This window comes from Akebia trifoliata, chromosome 4 (assembly GCF_017979445.1).
Source record: "Akebia trifoliata isolate Shusen 1 chromosome 4, ASM1797944v1, whole genome shotgun sequence".
Taxonomy (NCBI): domain Eukaryota; kingdom Viridiplantae; phylum Streptophyta; class Magnoliopsida; order Ranunculales; family Lardizabalaceae; genus Akebia; species Akebia trifoliata.
The window spans coordinates 5,377,469-5,404,694 of record NC_141378.1 but is presented as its reverse complement, the minus strand read 5'-3'; the positions used below and the strand labels follow the sequence as shown (position 1 = coordinate 5,404,694).

General features: G+C 35.0%; 2 protein-coding genes and 1 long non-coding RNA gene across 3 annotated transcripts; all 3 read right to left on the bottom strand.

Moving 5' to 3' along the window:
* Positions 1 to 11: 11 nt before the first annotated feature.
* Positions 12 to 9,258, bottom strand: LOC147403238 (LUC7 related protein). The gene is made up of 13 exons (XM_086438743.1): positions 8,918 to 9,258; positions 7,591 to 7,643; positions 6,689 to 6,857; positions 6,535 to 6,598; positions 5,715 to 5,794; positions 5,385 to 5,541; positions 4,321 to 4,382; positions 3,054 to 3,116; positions 2,659 to 2,717; positions 2,231 to 2,312; positions 757 to 806; positions 409 to 663; positions 12 to 321 (listed from the first exon to the last, which is right to left on the bottom strand). The coding sequence occupies exons 1-13, from the start codon at positions 9,062 to 9,064 to the stop codon at positions 303 to 305; spliced, it is 1,260 nt and encodes a 419-aa protein (XP_086294869.1). The 5' UTR covers positions 9,065 to 9,258; the 3' UTR covers positions 12 to 302.
* Positions 9,259 to 11,379: 2,121 nt separating this feature from the next.
* Positions 11,380 to 18,219, bottom strand: SKIP16 (SKP1/ASK-interacting protein 16). The gene is made up of 5 exons (XM_086438742.1): positions 17,916 to 18,219; positions 14,355 to 15,074; positions 13,239 to 13,457; positions 11,964 to 12,070; positions 11,380 to 11,692 (listed from the first exon to the last, which is right to left on the bottom strand). Exons 1-5 carry the CDS (start codon positions 18,147 to 18,149, stop codon positions 11,614 to 11,616), a joined length of 1,359 nt encoding a protein of 452 aa, XP_086294868.1. The 5' UTR covers positions 18,150 to 18,219; the 3' UTR covers positions 11,380 to 11,613.
* A 5,421-nt stretch (positions 18,220 to 23,640) lies between these two features.
* LOC147403236 (uncharacterized) lies at positions 23,641 to 25,319 on the bottom strand. Its single transcript, XR_015177462.1, has 2 exons — positions 25,191 to 25,319; positions 23,641 to 23,960 (listed from the first exon to the last, which is right to left on the bottom strand). It is a non-coding gene; the product is annotated as an uncharacterized LOC147403236 (long non-coding RNA).
* Positions 25,320 to 27,226: the final 1,907 nt, after the last annotated feature.

Sequence of the window (27,226 nt, the reverse complement as noted above, 5' to 3'; positions counted from 1 at the left end):
CAAGGTCCATATAAAACATCAAAATCCAGTTTCATTGCAGAATTTCAGGCCCATAAAAAACAATTAAGACTCTTACCCTACCCCAGTGACTGCCTACAAGGGAATGTGTATATTAGTGTCATAAGCTCTTACAAATCTCATGAGTACAAGTGTTGCTGTGGATCGCACACTGATCTACTAATAAGGTCCAAAACTAAACGCAGATTATAATCCTCCCCCTTGTGGTGTGTTTACTCCAGTACTAACACACTGCTTTTCTTTCCTTGTAGCCATATCCCCTTTGTTATAAAGTTTATCATTGCCTAGTACCGATCATACCTCCTGCACCAGATTATATGAGGTAAAAAGTTTAGTAGATCCATATTCCACAATGAAATTGTGATTAAATCTTCTAGTTATCTAGGATACCTGTGGCGATCATAATCCCTGGTGCGTTCCCGGGAGCGCGACCTCTTGCGACTCCTTGAATCATAATTGCGAGAGTGGTCTGAATCTCTTTCACGTTCACGATCATAGCCACGATCTCGGTCATGATACCGATCACGATCTCTACTTCTGCGATCATAATCCCTCCCTCGCTCCCGACTATCACCTCGATCCTCCCTATCATGATCCTTGTCCCTGCTTGATGCCCTATCACGGTCCCGGCTTCGCTCTTTCGATCTGAGTACAATTATGCAAATTTGATAAAGCTCATTATTTCTATATTGGCATTTCATAAGTTTGATGAGATTAAAGGGGAAAAAAAGAGAGTACCTTCTTTCACTTTCTGATCGATCTACCTTTCGACTCTTATTTCTCTCTTCCTGAAAAAATTCATTACCTTATAGTAATACCCTCAAAACAACAATTTGAACTGCATCAAATACTACTTCAAAAAACAAGAAGAAATGGAGAACAAAAGCATTTGAACTCGAACAAGAAAATCCATAAGCCTCTTAAGCACAGAAGGCATAGGCTTTGGTTTAAATGTTAAACAAAGTTGCCTAATCTCAAACTATGATACTGCTCACAATCTAATTCTATTGCTCCTGAAAAATAAAAAATTGTAAAGAGAACAAAGAGATCATGGGTCATTACTTAGTAGAATTTGTAATCCATTAATGGATTGGATGAATTTTAAGGATATAAAAATCTTTTTCTATTGTTTTTAGGTTATTCTAGGAGTCTGATTTGAGTATAAATACTATTCGATTAATTTCTTCATTTTTATCATCTATTCTTTCTCTTCACTCCTTTTATTTATTTTCAATCTTTGGTCAAATACCTTAATCCCTTCCCCATTAGACCAATGTAGTTTTCTTTATGATCATATCCCTAATTGCAAAATGTTGCATTTATTTTTACAACAAATAGCCAATTGGGATTTCTGAAATCTTTTTCCTTCAATACCTTTGCCATAAAAAAAAATTTCAAATTAATCTTTCCACCACCATTCCCAAAGTAGAACCACCTTTGAATCGAACAAATCTGGGTTAGTAGGTTGTCATACATCAGAAACCATCTCCACAACAACAAAAAAATTAATAAAAAGGTGGGTGTGATGAGTAGAAGATCGAGGATGAGACAGGGAAAGGTAAACAAGAGGTGTTACAATTCTCAAGAAAAACTTACACCATATCATGAATGACACCTTTTTTTTGAATTTTTTGGGTCACTGGCATGTGCTCATTCCATGATTTTTAGTTTTTCCACAAAACATGAATTTCTTATGCCATGAAAAATTTGCATCTAAAAATGCAAATGTTCCACACAAACACACACAACAAAAAAAAAGGGACATGTGGAGAATTGTTTCAGAGACTGTGAGCTATTTGTCATATTAAATAGCTATTCCAGGACAATGTAAACCCTGTTTCAGAATACGGATGATGAGGACAACTATGACAAATTACATTCAATAAGCTTCCCCCACTATCAGTCTCTATGGAAGAATATGGAACATTATACCGGTAACATAGTTAACAAGTTCAGAGTTCCAACTTGAAAGGAGTCAAAAATCATAGCAGCTAAAATAATATATAGATCCCAGCTAATTTGTTTGCTTGTATCAGTGACATCTAAATTGCATAGATGAACTGATCTTCTTAAGAGAATTGATTGAACTGAAATAACCAGAAGAAGAATATCTTCCATGTACTTGGCACTTGAGAATGTGCTCTTTATTAGTTCCCCCTGAGGGGTTCTGATTAATCTATCAACTCCATGAAAAATAAATGAAAAATCTTACCTGAAGCTCAGCTAATTTCTCACGAATTTGCATGTAGCCCAGGTGAAGTTTTCCTCCAAAATGATCAGCCAGGCGGCGGTCACTGAAAATCACATTCAAAATCAAACTAGATCCTCATCACGCAAAAATGCAGTCAGTTGGATAGATAGATCTTATATAGTACATTTTTGGTCAACATATAGTTGCCCCATAAGTTTCTAACAATTTACATAATCTACAAGCGAAAAACAGAAAAACACGCACATTCTTTAGCTGCAAAAGTTTATCCTCGTAAAACTGGGCCCAAAAGCATGCTGGTGACAAGGAGGTATAACACACCTGGTCAAAAGCTGAAGTACTTGAAACCCTATATGCTAGTCTTATGTTGCCCTTAGAGAAGCCAAGGAACTTGACTGTGATTACCAAGTGAAACAAGACCAGAATGTTACCTGTCATACACGCTCAAAAATGCTCCACAAATGTCACAGACACGTAGCTTCTGATCAGTCTGTAGATGGAACCAAAATTTAAAAAATAAGAAAGCTGCTTGATATTTTATGACAGAAATTTTTTGATTAATCTATGGAGATGCTCTCAAGAATGTAAGTTCCCAAACTTCCAAAATGCATTAGTTTCAGTTGTAGTAGTTTTCCATATTTACGTGTAAACTATAATTAATTTACTATAAAAAGAAACAAAGCTCTAATAATATGCTGATCTAATATTGTGTAAATAACAAATTTCCCTTCAAACTACAGGCCTAGTACGCAACAATGTAAAAATAGGAGGGCAATTCCAAGTTTAGGGAGAAGAAATAAAAAAGGTTGTGTGAAATTGGACTCACAATGCGCACATCAGCAGCAGTGTACTTGGAAGAATCCAGACCTGGTTCCTGCCTTGCAGCCAACTGAAACAGAAACATTAAGGATAAGCACAGATTCCAAACATTAGTGGGGAAGAAGACAATCAAAGATCATCAAATACATAAAATTCTAAACGCTTTTACATGGCAACCATGATTATGGACAACTAGATGGGTCTCAAATGATCTGATAGTGTTGATCATTATTAACATATCAACATCATCATCATCTATACTTCATCCCAGACATTGAAGGACAGCAACGTGAAACTTTTTCGCCATTCAACTCAATCTAGAGCAATATATTCTGTCAAGGTTAGATCATTTCTAGGTTAGATTCATGTCATTTTTTATCTTTCAACTAGCACCAAAACGCTCCTCACTAGTTCCGTCATTGGTAGTTGTACACGCCTAAACAACCAAAATCAATTTTCCTCTATTTTATCTCCCACAAGATTCCCTAAATTCCCTTGACTATTTACCACTAATCCATCTCAATATACCCATTTCTGTTAAGCTCATTTTATGAACATCTTGTTAATGGCCCAACATGGCTCCACAAAGTGCAACTGCTTGAATTGTTGCATTAAAATTTTCTCTTATTTTAATTTGCAAACCACACAGTACTCTAAAAGCATGGTAACATTACAACCACCCAGTACTAATTCTCAGTAACATTCCCCTCCAATCTCTCCATCTTCATGGACAATTAACCTTTTTTTCTAATAACTAATGGACAATGAACCTAAATGATGGAAGTGCTTGCTTTGGGGATTTTTCTTTCTATTTATATTTATGGGGTATAGATATAGGGAATTTCTTGAATGACGCATTGTCAATCCTGGTTCTACTAATATAACCCTGAGTTTTCTAAGGTATTCCTCAATAGTTATAGTTTTGAATTTCATACTCTCTAGTTTTACCAATCAACACATTATCCACAGATAACAAGCACCAAGGAACCTCTCCTAGAATGGGAGATCCTGCTCCATCTATAACTAGGGCTAATTACTATTCCAAATCCACTGTAAGTAAAAATTCCTTCATCATACCACCAATTATTCCCACGCTAGTTACCGCATCAACAAAGAGTCCTTAAAATATCAATATACTTGCTCAACGCTTATTATTATCCACCAAATTAACTCTCTTCATCCTATATTTCATATACTTTTCTAAATTGATAATGACCATTGTAGATTCTTCCTTAATTCTCAAAGAATCAAAATAGAAATTAACAAAACAAAACCTTCTTTAGAGCTTCAGCTTCTTCCAGTGCTTTTTGTGCCTCATCCACCATTCCTTGCTCACCTGCAGGACAAAATGAAATAAACAAAAAAAATTCATAACCATGAAATAAATACAACAAATACATCAAATAACTAAAATGAAAGTTAAATCGTACATTTGTTAAGCAACATAGAAAAGAAAAAGTAAAACACCAGTAAACCACACAAAACAATCCCCTAGGCTTGGACAAACACATGAGTAAGCTTTTGCTAACGATAGTGCATGATCACTCAAAAGAGACAATTTTACACACACAAACAAATAAGGGTCACCCTTTACAGAAATCTTGTGTTGTGTTGTTCCCTAACTTTATACAACACATCGACATTTAAGTAACATAAAAATAAGGGTTGAACATGTGACATATGCATACCAATCAAATTAAAAGGAAAATTATATATGAGGGTAGTAAGACCAGCTACGTTTTACGTAGCTGAATGTTAAGTGATCAAGAAGCATCATATTAAATTTTGAGGACGAGAATGTTGAGATGGATGAGTAGAAAGACTGAAACTGATACAATTAGAAGCGAACATATTCAGGAAGATTTAATAGTAGCTCCACCAGGTGATAAACTAAGAGAAAGCCATATAAGATGGTTTGGGCATGTTCAACGAAGGCTATTATAGCACTAATTAAAAGAAATATTAAAGTTGAAGGTCCTAAAAAAGTGAGAGGAAGACCTAAAAGAATATGTATAGAGATCGTATAAATAACACAAGACTTGGCTCATCACAAAGTGGAATAGAGCTGTGACCCCAAATCTTTGGGATAGGACTTACTTCTTGCAAGGGTTAAACAGAACAAATGAGGGAAAAATGAAGAAGAACAAGAAGAAACTAATTATACATACATATGGGACACATCACAACTCCTATACATAAACATATTCAAGTAAACTCAAAAAAATTAATAAAAGAGAACTAATGGTGAACAACTGAACTGCAATGAATGAGCAAAACTTCAATAAGTTCATATGAATATGGGGCACTTCACAACTCCTAGTTTGTCTTATAAACTTACCAAGATCCTCTGCCTTCTTCAGCTTCTCATTGATCATTTCCTGGGTGCGAGGATCTGGAGGAGCGACTACAGGCAATGGGGCCAATGGTGGAGTGTTTGTAAGCGGTTGTGGTAAGGAAGCTCTATCTTTACTGAAGGCATCAAGAAGCAGCATGGACTGCCATAGAGAATAACAACAAATTACAACATTTACAAGAGCAAACAAGAGTCAAGAAACTCTCTAATGTAAACACAATTTTAATCAATAAGTTCAAAATTGAAACTAAGTTCTACAACACTGATGTTAGGTCGAACATAATGAGAATTAAGATTTAAGCAGCAGAAAATAACCTGTTTGTCTGCTCTTTTGGCTCTGAGTTCTTCCACCACTTCCAATGCCCGAATCTTATTATCAGTCAAGCCTTCGAGATCTACAAATCAACATGGTTTATGAACTCATCAATCAATGTATATCAGTACATAGCTTTTTAATGACCTTAATAATGCAGTAGCTCAAAGATTATCAAGCAAGGATCCTCACAAACCCCTCACATGATTAGCAAACAAACCAGTTAAGATATTGCTTCGATACAATGTTAAATTGGAGGTGGGAATCCAAACCTTCTACACCATCATTTGTGGGTAAGCCAAAGCCACGGCAGAAGAACATATGTACTACTATAGTTCCCCCATGAAACACTGAAATGGTAAGTTACTTCTAAAAAGTATTTGACCTAGAAAGCCTCAGATAAGATGACTATAAGCTTTTAGTATTCAAACTCGCATAAACTCCCAAGAAACAACATCAGAAAAATTGACCTCTATAGATTATCAAAAGCCAATGTAAAATTTCGTAACATTTATGAAACAAACCTCAATAGCTAGATACAATGGAAGGAAGCACCTAGGGAACTTTTTGAACTACGACTGAGAACCAGGAACAAAAAGAACAGAACAGCTACATTAATATGCATTAATTTTTTTACTCTATTTTTTGATAGGAAAAGGGTTAGTGGTTTGCAAGGTGAAGTTAGGTTTGAACCTAGGACCATACAAAGTGTGCAGTACAAACAAAATGAATCACCTCAAACTGATGATCATACTCACGATATGAAAATAACCAAAAAGACCAGCAAAGGAAATCATGCCTATTTCACTGGGGGAGAATTACCAAGTTGATCAACTTCTTTCAACTTTTCCTTGATTTGCTTTGACAACTCAAGTACCTCAGGCGTCTGCATTTTCAAAAGGAATACATCAAAATCACAATCAGAAAAATTAATGAATGGACTGAGATATGTCAGAGAACCTGCATAACCATTTACCTGGGTAACCTCCGACACAGATATAGCAATTGCAGCTTTAGCATCCTCATCTTCCAAACGCTTAAGAGCTCTGGTAATTTTTCTATCACACTCGACTATAAGCCTATCGATGACATCTTCCAAATCCCTGTCATAGTTATGACTACCTTTTGCGTTGGCTTCTTCATATCTGTGAAGGGCTTAGGAAGAGACGAGGATAAAAATACTCGATAATGATCACACAAGCAAACCCAAATTTAAATTCCTAATTTTTAGTATTCCTTCTACAATCACATCACATCTAAGATGTTTAGCATCAATTACTAGAGATAATACAAAATTTATATTATATGTATACCTCATAAATAGGCTTGCACTACTTAAATAATTAAATAATTTTACTTGGAGAAAAACATAAATAAAAGGGGGTCAGGAATCTGCTTGTTGGTTGTTGGGTTAGCTTTGGCTGGAAAAAAAAAAAAACATAATCCATAAAAGGGCTTAGAGCACAACCTTCATACTTTGTGTCTGGTGACATTTTTCAAGGGTGAGCATGATTCCAAGAAAACAATTAATCAGATCTCCTACACTTTATTTTAAAGAAGTTTGTTTCATTGACCCTTTTATTTTTGTAATGTTGTCAAACAATTTACTTAAACTTCATTTGTATGACCCATTAAAGGATCACTCCATTTTAATATAGTCAGAAACAAATAAAAAAAGACAATCAAGTGTTCAATAACCTAGCCTACAGCAGGGTCACTGTAACAGCTGATTTAAAGTTGATTGTGGCTCGCTCTTGGCTCTTTGAATACACCTCTTGGCCCACATATAAACTATTTCAAACAATAAACAAAATGGAAATAAATATAAACTATTTCACACAATAAACAAAATAGCATGCAATAACACACAAAGGATACTCTTTTCTTAACTGCAATGAGTGCACCTTCGGACACGGGCCCATATCCATTTTCTGGTACAAATAGTAAAAATGGTGCACATAAATATAAAAACTAGGAATTAAAAAAAAAAATTGTACAACCAACAAATGAAACCAAGATGCCTAAAATTAATTTCAAATTACTACCTAGGGCACCAACTGGAAAACCAGAAATGATCGCCTCCATATCAGAACTAGAAATTGATGGAAATCAGGGATGTTGCACATAATAGATTCTACTTCTAATTATATAGATACGCGAACTGATTTGGATCTAGAACTAATTAAACCCATAATTAACATACACAATAGTTCTTAGGATATCAAGCTTCTTTTGAAATATCCTACATATTTTTACATTTCTTTTCCGTTTTCACATTTTTACCAGTTGCATGACCAAGATACTTGTGACCTTCGATTATAGTCCCAATTGTTTCAGCATCATAAACATTATGCATCAAATTGGTTCTACTTCTAATATATTGTTACCCCGGCCAAAACCGCTCCATTGGCACCACTAGTAATACCAGAGGCGGATTTACAGTGGGGGCATTTGGGGCACTTGCCCCAACAAGAAATTTTAAAATTTATAGGAATAAAAAATCTTGGCTCTACGGTTCAAAATAGATCCTTTTGAAACAAATTCAAAAAGAAAGTATTTCCCACCTTGTTCGTTCCGCTTGTAATAAAGTTTCGAATTCATAATTGATGTTAGAATCTCCAAAGACTCTTGTATTATTAATGTTATAGGAAAGTTTTCAAAGCTAAACGAAGCATGGTGAAGGGATGAGGAATGAGGGGATGTTTAGTCGCAGGGTTAGCTTTGTTCTGGGTAGTCCAAAATCGAGTTAAAACCTACTTATCCATGAATGAGGCAGTTTTCTTCGGATTCTTGTATTTGCTAAAAATCCCCTCAAACTTTCAAAATTAATAACCTCTAGAAGCTGATATAAACCTGACCCACCAAAATCAAAACCCTTCTAGCAGTGAAGTTAACAGCTCTCATAAAATTGCCACTGAGTTAGTTTTCAAGCGATTCAGTGATGCATGTTGTGCTAATAAAACCAAATGAATCTGCCGAGTTGGGTCATCTGTAAATTTAAGCTCTGTGATGACGGAGCACAACATAGAATCATAAAAATTAGGGTTTATTACTCGAACATTGAACAGTTTTGTAATTTATGATTTAGGGACTGAAACAAGGGTTTTGAAACATGTCAATATATAGAATCGTTATAAATACGAGATCAAAAAAGTAAATAACGAAGAAATCCAAACATAGAGAGAGAGAGAGAGATTGGTGGTACCGTTAACTGGAAGAGCTCGTGAGGGCAAAGGCCAACCAAGTAGAGACGACAGACGTCACGATCGTAGTACTTTCGATTCACCTCTCTCACGTCTCCATTCCTATTCGCTCCCATCAACACGTCCAACTGCTTTCTTATTGCATCCATTTCTAGGATTTTTTAGGGATTTAGGGTTTCACTATTAATCTTCTCTGCAGAGAGAGAGATGATCTGTTAGGGTTTGAGAGAATCTGCGCTCTGTTACTTCTGCAGAGAGCAGACGGAGCTTAAAATTCACTTCTATTTTTTTATGATTAAAAACTAAAAAAACAACCCTTTTTTTATTCCAAGGAAGCCGTCCAGATTTCTTCTCTAGATAGCCCTACTTGATCACTTTTCATCATAAATTACTGCTGACGATGATATTTTGGCCAACTAAAATATACCACGTATATAACTGTCGAGTGGGATCTCCGGTCTGAAATCCAATTTATATAAATTGTGTATCAAAATGGATTTGATTCGATCCATACTGGATCTGACTGTTTTTAATCTGATTTGGATCTTAATTATGTTGAAATCCAATAAAACCTAAACCAGAATGGAATAGATCTGGTCTATGTTACCTTATTCATGGATTCACTCAATTCGAATTCAGGTTCATGGTTCACCACTTGAGAATGAATCCGATTTGTAGGGATAGATAGAGATGAGGGAATTTGAAGGTTGAAATGATAACTAAGGTGAAAAAAAAATTGAAAATGACAGATTTTGAGAAGAAGAAAAAAAAAATCAAATTTTTTTATTTATATGTTGAACATAAGAGTATTCTCCGTTCAATACCTTTCTAACAAATTGGGTAACCTTGGATCTGATTGTTATTGGATTGGTCTTGGATCAACCCAATCGATTAGATTAGATCCACTGTAATTTGAGAGACCTACGCTCCTAGCCTTAAGCATCACAAAGCGACTAGTTCACCCAACCACGAACTGATTGTACCCCTGCCCCTAGCCCCACATACAACCTGACTCGTATATAATCTATTTAAACTATGAGATATCTCAAATATTAGTAATTCATTCAAGGATTTTTTAAAAAAATTACTCACACACGCGCGCGCACACAATTTTATGCTTTATTTTACTTACTAGAGTTGTTCAATGCACAACATCAGCCATATGTACATCAGATTTTATTGGACAATCTCTTTTTGTGATACACATACCTATTTCTCCGGCTTGGTTTTATTCTTATCACAAATATGTGTGGATTTAAATCCATAACATTATTTTTAGTGGTAAAAATTAAACTTATTTTTTTTCTTTTAAACATTTTATGTGGATTGGGTCAAGTTACCTATTCAACAAACTTGTTGAGCTCAAATTAAAGTATTTGACCCAATTGTTAAACAGGTTAGATTTGGATCGGGTAAATCTTTAGAATACTCTTACCTTAACATGCAAGAACACAACACATTGCCAACCCCAATTGTTGGGATTCTATTTCGTTCCTTCAAAACCAAAAAAACACACACACAAGGACACACTGAGTTTCAACATCTTCTTCGTCATTCTATGGGAAAATAAAAATAGTCAGAAAACTTCTCCCCTACTCAAGAGAGAGGGGTGCAACTGGTAAATAAAACATTAAAAATTAGGGGGGGGGGAGGATGAAGAATTGGTATTTTTTTTTAAATTAGGATTCAATTAGCAACTATTGACATGCAACTAGTTGCTCCCATCCACAATTCAGATTGGAGGATAGGAAACTTGTACCAAGCCACAGATTTCTAGATGTTTTCAAAAGACGAATCTCTTGGAAACAAGACCAATCTCTAGGAAACTTGTGTCCATATTTGATGCCAAATCATTTGAGGCTAGAAAATTCCATTATTATAATATTCAAGTATAGTCAAATCAGTGTACTACTCCCCTGACCAGGGTCTTTCATTAAAGACTCCCATCTTCAATTATACAATTGGAATGCAGTACAATCTTGTACTAGGTGATCCACAACTGATCAGTCTCATGGTTAAGACATCAAATACATTTTTGTTTTGCCTAATTATATGAATCATGCAATCCAAGATGTTTAAAATTCATACGGTAAGCATAAACCTATTCATTCTTGCCTGTAAAGAGAAGCTACACATCCATTGTCATTAGCGCCTGAGCACACACATGGTGATTAAACGCACGAGTGTGAACCAAGTCAAAAATGACCAAGAGCCCAACGTTCATAGTAACTATGAGGCAAAATTAACCTCTTCTGCATGATTAATGATCCCAATAGGCTTCTTTTTTTTACTGGACTGGGAGATAAAGATCAAGTTGCCCAATGGCCACACCACATAACTAAATGCATGTGTATCAAACAACATGCACTGAAAACATATAACAGTCGATGAAACAATTTCATCTGTCTTTTTAAAGCCAATGACGCAACTGAATGCAAGCATATATCAAAGAACCAGCTTTCAATGATACAAATGGAAGCCTTTTCTATCATCACACAATTTAAAGTAAAACACATCATGCAATCAACACACAACAGATGTTTTAGACTGAGTCACAACAAAAGAAGGAAAGAGGGTCCTACCAATATAATTGTACCTGTTTATGATATAAACTTATACTGTAATAACTCCGATAAATAGTAAATTATCACTAAATAGTTTCGGTATGATGATGAAGATAATGGTGGTGGTGGTGCAATCAGAAAACATAGTCCGGAAGTTGGAGTGGGAACTGTGCAACTTCGACATCAAATGGTCCGCCTTTTGGGTTTGTCAACCTAATGAAACAAAAACAACCATAAGTAACAGGATCTTAATTATATATCATAAACAGGTTTTGAGTTTTGATTTAAATAGCGAAGGAGGCCATGAATGATTGAATGAGTTCTTGGATATGTTTTCATGCAATAAATCAGAACCTTTCAATCTGCACGGATAGACTCTTTAGCAGTTTATATAAGTCAAGGAAGGAAATTGAGGTTTGAGACTTTATTTCAATATCCTTCCAGACCATATTAATGACGGGAGAATAAACGAATGTGGGCAAACCTGCCAGGAATGAATGTGAAAGCACCCTCAACAGAACCAGGATGAGATGGCATGGGTGAGCAACTTTCATAAACAAATTCCTTCCTGCCTGGATTCAATAGTGGATACTGCAGCCACACCAGAAAAGTAAAAAAAAAAAAAAAGATTTAAAGCATTTTTCAGAAAAAGAATTAATTACTCATAAATATATGGATTATGCTTCTAAATTGAGAACACCCACTGTTGATCATTAAAAAATAATAAAAGGAATCCCATAATTTTGTATTTCTCGAAAGATAATTTAGCTATGGAAATGAGGAAAGTGTTACTGTGCCCAAATACTGAACTTTTGTGTTCACATCCATCCCCATAGCTAGCACGTGTAGTGTTAACCAACCAACTACTCCAAAAGACCGATATGTTGGAGAGGGGGAGAACTATGAATATAAGAGGGTCAAGGCTGTTCAGTCAAACGATCACCTCTTTCAGTATTAATTACCCAAAGCCCATATCCATTCGATTATCCAAATAGGTCATATTTCCCTTCCAGAAGCCATTCCATATTTTGTGCATCTCTTAATAAAAAAACATTAGAACTTTGATGAGGGGACTATCTAGATCAGGACGAGAGGTTTGATAGTAGCGATACTGTCTAGTATGCTTTTGTGTGACATGGCCAGGATCCACCATCCGGCGGATCAGAACCCTGAGCAAACTTGTCGGAATAGAAGATCTTAAAATCCTATCTATCACGTTATATTGGATGGTCAGAAATGTATGATAAATGATCCAAGACAATCTTTATCTTTATAAGTTAGATGCTTATCATGATCCAATAGGTCAACCTTGACATTGGGTATCATCTTTGTGGATTAACCCCACCCGCTGGGTCCAGTCCAGCCATCTGAATCCATGCCACCATGTAGGCATGGGTACTTTCCCCATCGTCCCATCCCAACTTTCAAGCATTTCTCTTTGATATGTACTGCCCCCCCCCCCCCCCCCAACCACGCTTGGACCAAACCCGATTTGATGTGCAACATCTAAATAAACTTCATATATTTAAATTAATACAATATAATTTCTATAGTTTACCGGATAGGGACTGGTCAATCCAGATCCGATCCAATAAGATATCAGATTAGAACCTTATCAGAATCTAAATCATCGATCCAGACTCTGAAGTTATCGGAATGAATGAGATTTCGGGTTTGATCCGATCCATTGACAGTCCTAGAAAATGGGAAAGGAATAGAACCGTAAATGAGAAAAAGAATAGATGAAAGTTAACCCTACCTTTCCTATTACTGCTTCTCCACCAGTATCAGATATGACGTTACCCTTGGCACGGATGATCCAATGTCGCCAATAAAGTTGACAAGAGCCCAAGGACATGCCATTCAACACACAGCCCTCCGGCAAAAGGCTCATACGGATGGAATACGAAAACCAGTATTTCTCTGACTCCTCTTGAAGGTCAGTCAGCTCTGGCACAAAAACAGCAGAAGCACGTATCTGAAAACAAAGCATCTCTATTAGTTTCCAGGTAAGGATAACAACTATAGCATAAGTGTAATTAACATCTATATTATAAAACACAATGGTTGTCTTCCCCCAATGCTCATCCCCATAAAGAGTGGTTCAGATTAAATCTCGCACGCATCTCGAATAACAATTCCAACTTTATTCCCTATGCTCTCCTCTCTTTCCAAGAATACCCCTTCAACTTTATTGCCTTTTCTCTTCTGCCCCTTTTCCAGCAATTCCCCCTAACTTTATTCTCTTTCTTCTTCTCTCCTTTTTTTTCAATAATGCCCTTCCAACTTAATTGCATTTACCCTCCCCCCCCCCCCTTTTTTTCCAATAATACCCCTCCAACTTTATTGTCTTTCCTCTTTTACCCCCTTTAACCCCAAAGAGGATGACCGTGTTGTAGGCAAGGGAAACATCTAGTTAACAATAATATATGCAAATTATCCAGTTCGTTTCTGGTGTGAGAGGGCACCTAAATTTTGCTTGATCAGTGCGATGCAGTCTCTGTCACTTCCAACTCTTTCTTTTCAACACACAATAGGACCCACATAAAACTCCAATACAAAGTCTACCATGCAATTGGACAGATGTGATTTCCGGATGTTGCCCCAAAACATTTGAATTTGTTCAGTAAAATGTGTTTATTGCCTTCAACATATACGCAGAAGATAATGCAAGCTACATATAGATGCATAGAACATAATCTAAGTTATCAAATTTTGAATATCTATGTAAATGAAATCCGAACTCCAACATGATACAATAGTCAAAATTGAACGGTCTTAATGTGGCCCAAAACTGAATATATGAACGAGTGGATAGAAAACAGAGAAATAATAATTGAAATATGAAATATTGAAGTAATCAGTTATTGGTTACCCGAACACCATTGGTTATAGCAGTAGAACATAGCGGGGAAGTTTCTGGGAATAAATTGATACTTCTGATGTCTCCTTCCTCGCGAAGGAGAATAATGCCATTGTGTAAGCGCCGGGCATGTTCTTCTAACCATAACAACATGGCATCTCGATGCTGACCAGAGTTAAAACCATGCACTGAACTTGTCAATCGATCAGATAAACAAGGGATCATTTCTCCATCCGTAAACAGATTCCTAGTACCAACATAAAGTTGACCATTGATACAATTAAGGAAAAACAATTTCTCGTTGTAAGTCGAAGAAGCTGCCACTACAATGAATTTAGACCGGCTTGAAAAACCAAGGTGACGCACAAACTCCTTTGTTTTTGTGATTACTTGACTCAAAGGCAATAAGTATACATTTACTAAGTGCTCATAAAAGGAGTAACCTCCTATAAGGCCCAAGAACCACCCAGGTTCACTTTCTGAAGGGTCATCTGTTATTTCTTGACCATCACAAAAACGATATAGAACCTTTGTAGAAAGCGGTAATTTCACTTGTAGACTGTCTTCCACCTCTTTTATTGCAGCTTCAGATGCACCCTTCCTCAATGTGGCCCCGGCCTCTGGGAAATTTATGGACATCCAATTTCTAAGTGAACCCCAACATCTTTTTACTCGCAGGACAAGGGGCCATGAATACATACGAAATTCCTCCCTCCATCTTTGATACGCCACCTGTGCAAATATAAGACAATCTTCACTGTGCACACTTTGAAATGAGCATGTAATTCAAAGAGTAGAGCCTAACATTGGAATGGAACAAAGAAAATAAAATGAATGTGATTAAGCATACTGATCAGAATCCACAAAAAAGGTAATCAGTGTCTTACAAGGTATCAAGGCTTGCCAAGAAGAAGGGCTTTTCCCCAAAATTCCTTGCACTTTATTAAAAAAAGTGGAGGCATATGGACCATCTACTGAGACTTATATCTCACACTTTAGGCAATCAAAGTGCCTTTTTTCTATGTGTCCACATTTAAAATAAAAATATTAAATAGTGAAACAAAAAGGAATAAGTTTGAAAGAAGGACCTTGTATGTAGTCATAAGATTTAAAAGATAATTTTAAATGTTTTAGAAATCATTAAGAGAATAATGACTAATGAGGACATCCAAAACTTAAAGCTATATGAGCACAGTTCGTTGATGCACTTATTACACTTTATTTAGAAAATTAAAAATAAAAAGACAGCATTCTTGAAACAAAACATGAATTAAATATAAGAGAAGGATAACTTAAGACCCTGAAATTACACTGTCAACCTTCATAATTAACACAGCCTTCAAAATAAAAATGAAAGACATGCACATTACAATGCAAGTATCTTCCCTAACATTTTCTATTAGTATTCTTTTAATAGATCAATATCTTTTTACTAGTAATCCACATTAATTTATCTCCAGATTTCTTGCTCTTTCTCAGTTGACAAGGTAGAGGCTATTCTATCTGGTTACTTTGATAAATAGTTTTTATCAATGAGACATTCGGATTCGGACTCTATCCCATAACAGCAACCTGAGAATGGGCACAAGAAACAATGTATCAAGGAAACACCTATACTTACAAAATCAATAGTGGTACAGTTGAAGGATTACATGAACATAGTTTCTAATCTAGGCGTTTTTTTCAGGGCTTAGAATCTAGTTTTAAAAAAATCCCTAGGGTTTCGCAACACCTATTTCTACCAGTTTTATGAGCTCATTCGCTTAAAAAGTATTTTTATCTCATAAAGCTATTTAGGCTTTTTAATAATGATTTTTTTTTAAAGTAGCTTGAATGGCAAATTAGGCTTTAATGATTCTATGATTAGAACATTTCGACTTTACATGTAAATGGTGAGTAGTAATAAATTAATGAATTTGAGAATGCCCACCACCACCTCAACCCTACACACCCACACAAATATTCAAAGGGTTTTTTAACATAGCTCATTATGGTTTGAGAATTAGAAAGTAGCAACATATAACATGTGACGACATGTTAATTCACATATTTGCCCCAGAGATGTGTGATCAAAATTAGGAAAAACGATGAGCATCATGAATTTTTTAGCATAATAAAGTTGATTCTGTTAATTATACATATTAAGATCTTATACACTCCCAAACCCAAAGGGTATGCAAGGGTCTTGGTCATTTTCATGATCATCGTTGAATGTGTAAATAATCTTCCAAAGATTGGATATTCAAATTTTTTTGAGGAATCTAGAGTGTCTTTGAAGGCTTTGAGGGGAGATGGTTTTAGGTCTGAGGATATCTGTCTACCGTTGCTAACTCTCCGGGTTGTTCTTGTTTTCGATTTTTCTTTGTATTGGTTTGGCCACCTCTACCAGGCCTATTTCTTCAATATTCTCAATAAATTACTTTAATTATCAAAAGAAAATCACATGTTAAGTCCCCGAACAATTTATTTAACAAAAAAGATGAAGCCATTGTACAATTTGAATTTTGCTTTCCCTTTTATGCACGTTATGTTTTGTAAGCGAAAATAGAGACTAAAAAAATATACAATAAAGTTTATGATGCACACGTGTTATGATTTAAAACGAGTTGGCTAACTAGGAAACCCGCTTTTGATAATAAGAAGCCAGAAGAAGATCTATAAAAATTTGATGACCCTAGCTCCAACCTCATTTGATTCCTTTAAGAATGACAACACCAACTAGTGGATGATTAAGACTATCACCTCATTCATCAAGGCCTCACTCCAACACATCACAAAATACCACCATTTTCAACAAGCAAAATTCCTTCAAAAATATTTGTTTGCTACACCACCAAACATTTGACGCACAAATTATGCTTACCAACAAAATCAGGAGAAATTTGATTTTTTTTTTCCCTTTTTAAAAAATCTTGAATTATAAACTAATTCCATTGAATGGAGCTCGTATTCTCTAAGGTGCCACCTTGGTGAGGTGGTAAAATCTGAGTGGTAATATGCCACAGACCTGGATCGAACCCCCACACAAAAACCTATCTCACATACACGCCCACTAAAACCTCTCTCTCTCTCTCTCTCACACACACACACACAAAACTTGCAGTTCTTGGAGGGGGTAGAAAGAAATTAATAATAAGAACAATTTGCAAGATATCAATAAATAAATAAACAATTTTGAAGAATACTACTTGTCGCATTTATTGTTTGTATCCACTTCAAATATTTGAATTTTCAGTTTCCGCGCTGTCTTCATCTTGAAAACTCAGTTCCTATCAAATTGCACTTCTATTATTTCGAATTCCTACAGCCAAAAACGTTTTCTTCCTCCAATCTGAGATTCTATAATTTTTATTTTTATTATTTGTAATCGGTATTCTAGAATTTATCAACTTATACAAATTGAAACAAATAAATTCGCATTATTAGGTCATTTGATAATCAAAAAATAAAATTTTCGAACAAATATAAGCGATTGACGCAGCTATCGCAAAAATAAAATAAAATCGGACAACTCAATGATTCAAGCTGGGATGTGACTTGAGAGGATCAGAAATCATAAGAGATTCAAGTTACCTGGAAGGAGGAAGTAGGTTCTCCGAAGGGATCTTGAGGGGCAGATAAATCAAGATCTTTGGAGCAGAAATTAAACCATAGGGTTTCATCTGAAGCTGAAACCCTAAGTCTCTTACTCACACATCCCAAAACTGCTGCATCTTTTGGCCCTAATTTCGATGTTATAAGATGGAGAGCCAAATCTCCCAAACCCTCGAATTCTATCTCTCTCTCCCCCAAACTCTCGACTTCCATCTCTCTCTCTCTCTCTCTCGTTCAGCTTAGCTCCGTTTCACGCAGAAGAGGGTGACGGGATGAGCTAAAAAGCTAACGAATGAATGTTGATCCTGTGCTCCCGGTGTTGGCTAGCTTTACCAAGTGCCACGTGTATCCTAATTTCCACGTGGCACATCATGTTTGATGGATTTGACTTGCCTTTACGTGGATCTATGCACCGAACGCGTATGTCCATCGATGGATTGGATCAGACCCGACATATGATCCAAGTCAAATCCAATAACTTCGGGTCTGGGTCAGAGATTTGGGTTCCGATCAGTATTTTTTTTTAAATTCTGGATCAATTATGTCCCCATCTAATCGGGTCTCAGTCTGATTCTGGATCAATCAAGTCCCCTTCTAATAGGATCACAATGTGATAATCTGGGAGAAAGTATGTAAATTATGTTATATATTTTATTTAAATATATTAATTTTATTCATGCTTTGTGAATCTCACTTTTAATTCTAATAAGTCAGAGAATAATCGATTTACAGGAACCTTAGAAGTGAATGCTAACAGATGATAATCTCTCTGTCTTATGATCAAATCTTACTTTAATCTAATTAAAATCTATTATAATCTATAATTATTTTAATTTTATCTAAATTCTTAATAAATATGATTGGATATATGACCATACATCTTATTTCTCAGCTTCACATCAAATACCCTATTGAGGTCATGACAAAAGTCCAAATCATCTTTACTAGATCGATTTTGGGCTCATAGATCCTTGTTGAATTAGAGAAATCATGTTTATAGAACTATTTTTTTATGACGGGGTTCTGGACTCGTTGACCTAATTAGAAATGATGAGGCAATTGACCTCTTAGAACACTACTATATCTTGACCAAATCCCCCAAGTATATGTAATACCCCACAAACCATACATAGTAGGAAATCAATGAGTTGCCAGTTAAAATTGGTTTACATCATGGATTCACTTTGAATTCATATTTGTTTGCTCTAGTTATAGATGAAGTGTATTGAGTTTAGTCCCACATTGAACACTTTTTGCCCAGTCTCTTTCCTTATAAGCTTCAGTGCCTCTCCATTCACTGTTAATCGAATTTAAGTTAGACCCCCCAATTTAAAGCACACATTTCTCTCCTCCACATCCTTCAGTTCATATCTTCAGGTGCTTTGGCCCAATCCGACTTACACATGTGGGGGCATGTTGAGTTTAGTCCCATGTCGGGCACTGATTGTCTTGTCTCTCTCCTTATAAATTTATGGGCCTATCCACTTATTGCCAACTGATTTCGAGTAAGACCTCAATTTTATCAAAGCGAAAACTCATATTCTATGCTATTTGGTAATAATGTGGTATGGGTTGGTGAGACTAGTAAGAGAATCAAGGACGATAATCAACACAATTTTTATATTACAGAGAAAAGTATTGGAGTATAAGGATGTTAGAGAATGTACAAGCAAGATTGAAACAATTAATTTCACTTTTTCTGTTTCATGAGTAGGATGTTGTCACGTTTGACGCACCAAAGCCAACAAAAAAAAAAAAAGTAGGATATTGTCGATAAAATGAAAACCTAAATGACTAAAGTGAAAGAGCACTTCTAGAGTGTCATATGACGCACACATACCAATCAAATGAAAAACAAAAATTTTACATAAACACCATCTTTAAATAATAATAAAAAAATTCCATTGTACTACATAGGACTGAAATTTGGGCGATTAAGACCCAACATGTTAATAACTCAAGTCTAGTAGCGATGAGGCTATTGAGAATATAAGTGAAAAAATTATGAAAGATGAAATTAAAAATAAATACATGTAAAGAAATATAAAAACAATTCCAATAGGCAATGAATTAAGGGAAAGTCGTTTGAGATGATTTGGGCATGTTCGGAGAAAATCAAATGTAGCCACCTTTAGTAGGTGTCAACTAGTTTAATTAGTAAAATCTATAGATGATGGTACCATAGACCTGGGTTTGATTTTATCGACACCAAGCTACTAATGTAATTAAAAACGAGCCGGCTGGTTAGAAAAATGCAACCACATTTAAAATAAATATTAAAGACGAAAATTCTAAAGAACTAAATATAAAGCTAAAAAAAAGTAGATAAAGATAGTGAAAATAACATACAAACACGCTCAATTTGAACAAAATAATCCAATTCCACACCTAGAATAGACCAATCAAACTTATTCTTTTTTTTTTTTAATTGAATCCAAAAAGAGTGCCACGTGGAAGAAAAATATATATATATACACCCTCAAGTATTGGAATTGGGTTTTGATGCAGGTAGTCCGCATCTGGTTGAGATATAGACGTGGTTGGTTATCGGTACAGACGTTGCCCCCATTTTTTTTTTGCCTCAAATGTAAATCCACCTGCCTTCAAGTATCATATGATATTTTAATTATTAACAAAATAAATTAGGGTACTATCCTCTAAAAATATTGTATTTTTTAAATTCCATTATGTTCTTTGTAAAAAATATCGCTTGGTATCCCACACTCTTTGGAATGGGGTACCCTCTCTGGCACTCACCCATGCCCCCACGAAGTTTGCAATTTGCCATGAAATTAGTTAGGGGCCGATTGATTGCGCTTCTAAACGCGGCTTTATCGGCGTTTGCGTCAAAAAGCGAGATTTTACGAAATTTCACGTGCTTGATATCGCTTTTAAACGCGGCGTTTTGAAGTTGTAAACGCAAATTTGAAAAAAAAAACGGTGTTTTGAAAAGCGCATGTGAGCCGCTTCGCGCATTTGAGTTTTAACGCGTCGTAGTGAAATGACAAATTTACCCTTCATCATTTATCAAATTTACACGCTCAGTCCGCGATTATAACTTCGACTGTTTTCGATCCATATCACACACACTCTCTCTCATCGATTTCGACAGCTAACGGTGACCCACCTCTACGACGCCGATCAGTTTTCCGACCGTTTACCATTGACGACAACGAAGACATTGTCTTGGTTAAACTGACGACGACGCCGATCAGTTTTCCAAACGTGAACTCAATCTCTCCTTTGCCCCTTTTCCGATCGACGGCTTTCGATTCATTCGCACAGCAGCTTCTAAGAAGACATGTGAGCTCTCTCTATCTCTCTTTCTCTCTGTCATGGATTTCGATTTTTTACGAAATTCCAACTTGAATGTTCGATTAACAGAAAACTTTCTGTTAGGGTTTTTATAATTTTCAATTTCTTATTAGATTTTTATTAAAAAATTATAATAGAAAAAAATTAATATTCACCAATTTCTTATTCGATTAACATAAATTTTTGCTTATTTTTGTTCTTTATTTTTATTCACCATTCCAATTGATCGGGTGTACCCAAATATTCTTCCATTCCAAATTGTGGATGTTTTTGTGTTCATTTTTAGGGCTATTTATGAGCGATTAAAATGTTCAAGATGTAAATCTTGACTTTAATCTCTCTCATTTTTTCTCGCTTGCATGATCATGATTTCCCTGAGTAGTGTGGCATTGTGATTAAAGACCGTCTTAATCTTCTTCATTCACAGCCATCGCCATCCCTCATATAGTTTTTGCTCTCGCGAGGAGCACAAAAACCGTCTTAATCTTCTTCGTTCACAGCCATCGCCATCCCCATTCTGCAATGAGATTTTGCTTGTTAACGTGGAGAAGATTGAGAGCTCATAAAGCAAACAAATAATTTTTCAAAACTCAAATCTATTATTTCTGCTTCAAATTCAGAGTACCATATCTACTTTTTTATTTTATGTTTTGATTCTGTTTAGATTCGTTGGGTTTTTGTGTTTCATTGACTACCCATTAAACTAAGAACAGCATTACAGGATGAATTTTTCTGTAGAATTATAAATTTTTTTATAATTTTTGTAGACATTTTAAAATTAAAATAATAATTATTTCAATTTTTATATAATTTTATTATATTTATATATATTTAGTGTAATTATATAATTATATGGGTATTATGATAATTTTTAATGTATTCTGGGTGCATTATCAACCTTAAGGGTATTTTGGTCATTTTACCCTAATACAGCAAATTCTTGAAGCTGTATCAAGCAGTAATTACTAGATTCTGACAGCATAGCACTTTTAAAAAGCTCTATCAAGCAAGTTTTTCAGTGTTTCAGATTCTGACAGCAGATTCTAACAGCAGAAGCTGACAGCAGATTCTAGCAGCTGAATCAATCAGGCCCTTAGGAAGTCACTCAATTTTGATCACAAAATTAAGGAGTAAATCTCGTGACTAGCATTATCGTTGGGGCAATCTCAAATGTTTTCCCTCAATGAAAAGTAATTCTTAGGGGTGGGGGGATATTTATTTTATGGTACTAAAGAATTTTTTTTTTGGAAGATTAATTTTTAAACAAAGGGTTTTCCTTAAAGAATCGCGATAATCTGACTATCATGATACGTGAGTGCCTCGAGATACACATTTGTATGGGGAAGTGCAGTCTTGTATCCATCTGTGAAAGAGTTAAATTATCAAAAAAATCATGTTTCAAAGGGATAAAAAGATTTTCTGTTATTATATTTTTCCTGAGAATTTATTTTCCTATTAATCAAACACATAGTCTCTTCCTACTCGGTGTTAATGATATAAACAATCTCATCTTCTATACCTTAGACAAAAAATGCTTAGAGAAGTAGTCAATCTTCTACAATCGACTAACTTTTGGATTATGTCTGATCTCAAGGGATGTTTTGGTATGGAAAAATAAAAAATTTACCACAAGAAGTTGAGAGGTTATGGATTTCTAAGAAAAAAAAAATATTAAATAGTTTCTCATTTATTCCATTAGTCTTTGAGGGCCTAGATGATTGTAGAGAATTACTTTTTAAGACATCTCAAGCATTTTTTTCAATAGGTTTTGAGGGACTCCATGATTGTAGAGTTCTTTTTCAGAGATCTGAAACATTTACCAAATCGTCCAACACTCCATGTTATAAGAGTTGGGCTGAAGCCTTACCACTAAAAGATGGGTGATCTTACCTTACGCTTCCACATTTTGGTCACAATATTTTAAAGGAAAATGCTAGAGTGACAAACGGAGACACAAATGATGTAGTGGGGCACACATAACCGTAGATGCGTTTTACTCATATCTCACGGAAAAGCATCTACAGTAATGTGCACGACACCACGTCATTGTGTCTCCCTTTGTCACCCCAGCACGACTTTATTTTCAAACTAATGACATGCCCCAAGTACCTCAGAATAAAAAAAAAATTTACAAGGTTAAGGAGTTTGAAGATGAGAAAATCAAAGTGTAAAAGATAGAGGTTGAAGTTGATGGCATTTAGGTAATTTTTCAATGGTATGTAAGAGAAGATCAAAGTCAATGACTAGGTCATGCCATCAGTTTGAAAACCTACAGGGATCTCAAATATCCACCAAAACGTGTCCAACATATATTTCTCATACACAAACTTGCTTTTAACTAAAAAACCCAGACTTTCGGGAAGCAAATAAACACTTAAAAGGAAAAGAATTGCCCAAATTAAAATAAAAAACACTACTTTTTAAAGCCTTTTTAAGATTCAATTAACCAAATTGGAAAGAAAGTAGATAAGAACTTGCAACTTGCAAGCATCTAATAGAGGGCTCCATGTCCATTTCCTATCAAAATTTAAGAAAAAACATAAATATTATAGCAATCTGAGTCTAAATCCGAAATCAAAACAAAACAACACGAGCAGACTTCAACTAATGTAGAACAATCATAAAAGGAAATGTAAATGAGTTCCATTCACCAACACTCATAAATCACAAACTGCTGTTTGCTGTTTCACAGGTCTTGCACACTCAAACCTGCAAAAAGTTCATATATTTTAAATGTGAACAAAAACGATTTAAGAAAGAAACACCAACCAGCTGAAATTAAAGAATACTTTGCACCCAATATAGATTGACCCCCTTGCATTACACCATTGTCAGTAAAATCATCCTAGTTAAGACATTAACTATTATGCATAATTTGTTGCAATATCCCTTGTAGTTCAAACCATAGCCATGATATGAAGTAACCACAACAATATGATGGAGCACCATATTATTAGTGTGCCCAAGGATCATTGAATAATATTGTATCATTATAGGTTATGTGTGAAGATAACAAAGGTAGATTGTCAAGGATCATAAGAGTTACAATTTAAGTAAAAACATATTAAAGGTTGTCTTTTTTATTTGGCTAGCTTCTTTTGAGAAAATTTTAATCTTAGATAATTTAATTAAGTGTGGTCTGCGCTTTCTGAATTTTTGCTCCTCATGCAAGAGAAGTGAAGACTCTAATTGTCATATTCTGAGATTTGGGATCATTTTTTCTCTCAATTCAATTTGTTTTGGGTCCAAATTTTGTTCTGTCTATTTTCCTCTAGTAATATCTTTGGGCCTCAAGTCCATTTGCGATATACTGGGGTATTTGGAAGGAGGGGAATAGGGGAGTCTTTTAGGAGAAGGAGAATTTCATCCTACGAGGTTTCTTGGACATTTTCGGTTTGATCTTCTTGTGGAGCAGAATGAACAAGGGCTTTGAAGAGGTAGAGATCTTTGTGTTTTGTACATCTCCTCCTCTTTTATCTTTTCTCTTTTCTCTGGTGCTTTGTACTGGTAGGGGATCACCTTGTCCCAATTTTTTTTTTCTTCTCATTATAAAAAAAAGTTATAATATATTAAAGAAATCTATGAACAGCCCACTCAAGACCAAACTGTCATTAATTTTAATAAATTATAATTTAATTACCTTTAAAAAATATACCTGGAAAGGAAATCTACCAAGATGACTTGAGTCTATTGAATTTTGAGTTAACAGTACAAGACATTTGAACCAACTTACTGAATTGACTCAAATACTTGATGAGGCAGACTAGAAACTTGGATTTGTTTGAATATCTATTTAAATGTTCATTTCAAAATAAATTCCAATAAATAGTAATACCAACTAGCAATGAAAAAGTAAAAAAAGATACTACCAGATACCTTCATGCTTCATTGAATAGATAAACAGCAAAACCGTAATCAGTGGAAGAGATTTAGACTAACCTGGTGGAAGAGATTGCTTCAACTTATCAGCCTTCTCTGAGTCAAACACACATAGTGTGTAGAGGTACTTGGAGCAACGGACCTTAAACTTAACAACATCCTTGCTCCTCTTAATTTTAACAGAACGTGCATCTAGTAACATAATCAAGAATTTTGAGCCCCGGTTGTGCACCACAAGCCTATGATTTTAAAATTCAGTATGGTTGCTTCTTGTCCCCGCCAACTGAGTTGATTTATGATGTCATTCATCAAAATCAATTATTTAAAAATTTAAAATTATTTAGTAAAATATCATATATACCCTATATATATATAATGATTATGTTTTTTATTATAAAGTGAATAGTTGCAAACATTTATAACATAAAAATTGATTATTTTAGGGTAAAAAAAATTAAAATCAGTTGACTCGGCCGAGTTTTCCCGAACAAAATCCGATTTTTATAACCATGTGCTAAAAGATAAGAAGTAGATGGGAAAGTTACCAATTTCCACGAAAAGATAAGTGCAAAATCGTAAATAAAAATAGACCGTGGACCGTGGCATCATGACGAAAACACATGGGACACCGAAACATATGTGTATAGGGAGTAAGTCGATAAAATGAAAACCTAAATGACTAAAGTGAAAGAGCACTTCTAGAGTGTCATATGACGCACACATACCAATCAAATGAAAAACAAAAATTTTACATAAACACCATCTTTTTATAATAATAATAAAAAAAAATTCCATTGTACTACATAGGACTGAAATTTGGGCAATTAAGACCCAACACGTTAATAACTCAAGTGTATTAGCGATGAGGCTATTGAGAATATAAGTGAAAAAATTATGAAAGATAAAATTAAGAATAAATACATGTAAAGAAATACAATGTAACCACCTTTAGTAGGCAATGAATTAAGGGAAAGTCGTTTGAGATGATTTGGGCATGTTTGGCGAAAATCAAATGTAACCACCTTTAGTAGGTGTCAACTAGTTTATGTTGTTTCTGAATACTGATTTCTTATGGCAAAGAGAGAAGAAGTTTTAAACAAATCTTAATTTCGAAATAGAATGTAAAGAAAAATATTACCTAAAAAGAAAATGGTTTAGGCGTGCACAAAGCCCCTGCTACGGTACCACAATTTGTAGGCGTTCGTTCTGCAGGATTCAACAACCCACGTATCCAAAAGGGTACTCTAAATTGGAACGTAAATCCGAGAATTTGCACCCCCCCCTGCGCGCACGCATTAAGGTTTTCGGACCGGTGGATCCAAATTCCTATTAGAACCATGGGTTTCCCTCTTGGACCCCCGTGTGCGCGCGTGAGCCCGCCCACTACTTCTATCCACTTTAAAGTTACTAGAAGCACAACTACTTAAGAATTGCAAATCAATTCTTCTCCTAGTCGATGTGGGACTAAAATTATTCAAGGCAAAATCAAAACATTCAACTAAACATAAAGCAATAAAGTAAAAAGCATAAAGCATAAAGTAAAAAGCATAAAGCAAACATGAGATTTAAATACCCTATGGTTAATAGATTGATTTACCATATGGTTGCAATTAAATGAATATTAAAGGGTTTTCTAATTCAACCCTCTAAATTCCAACAATTTAATTAGTAAAATCTATAGGTGATGGTACCATAGACCTGGGTTTGATTTTATTGATATCAAGCTACTAATGTAATTAAAAACAAGCCAGCTGGTTAGAAAAATGCAACCACAATTAAAATAAATATTAAAGACGAAAATTTTAAATAACTAAATATAAAGCTAAAAGAAAGTAGATAAAGATAGTGAAATAAGATACAAACACACTCAATTCGAACAAAATAATCCAATTCCACACCTAGAATAGACCAATCAAACTTATTCTTTTTTTTATTTATAATTGAATCCAAAAAAGAGTGCCACGTGGAAGAAAAAAAAAAATATATATATATATATATATAGGGAAATGTCCAGCACCCTAAGTTTTACCACACACTTTAACAAACGTTTTTTGTCCTACATGGGTTAGAAGTTTTGGAATGGGCTGATTTTTGGT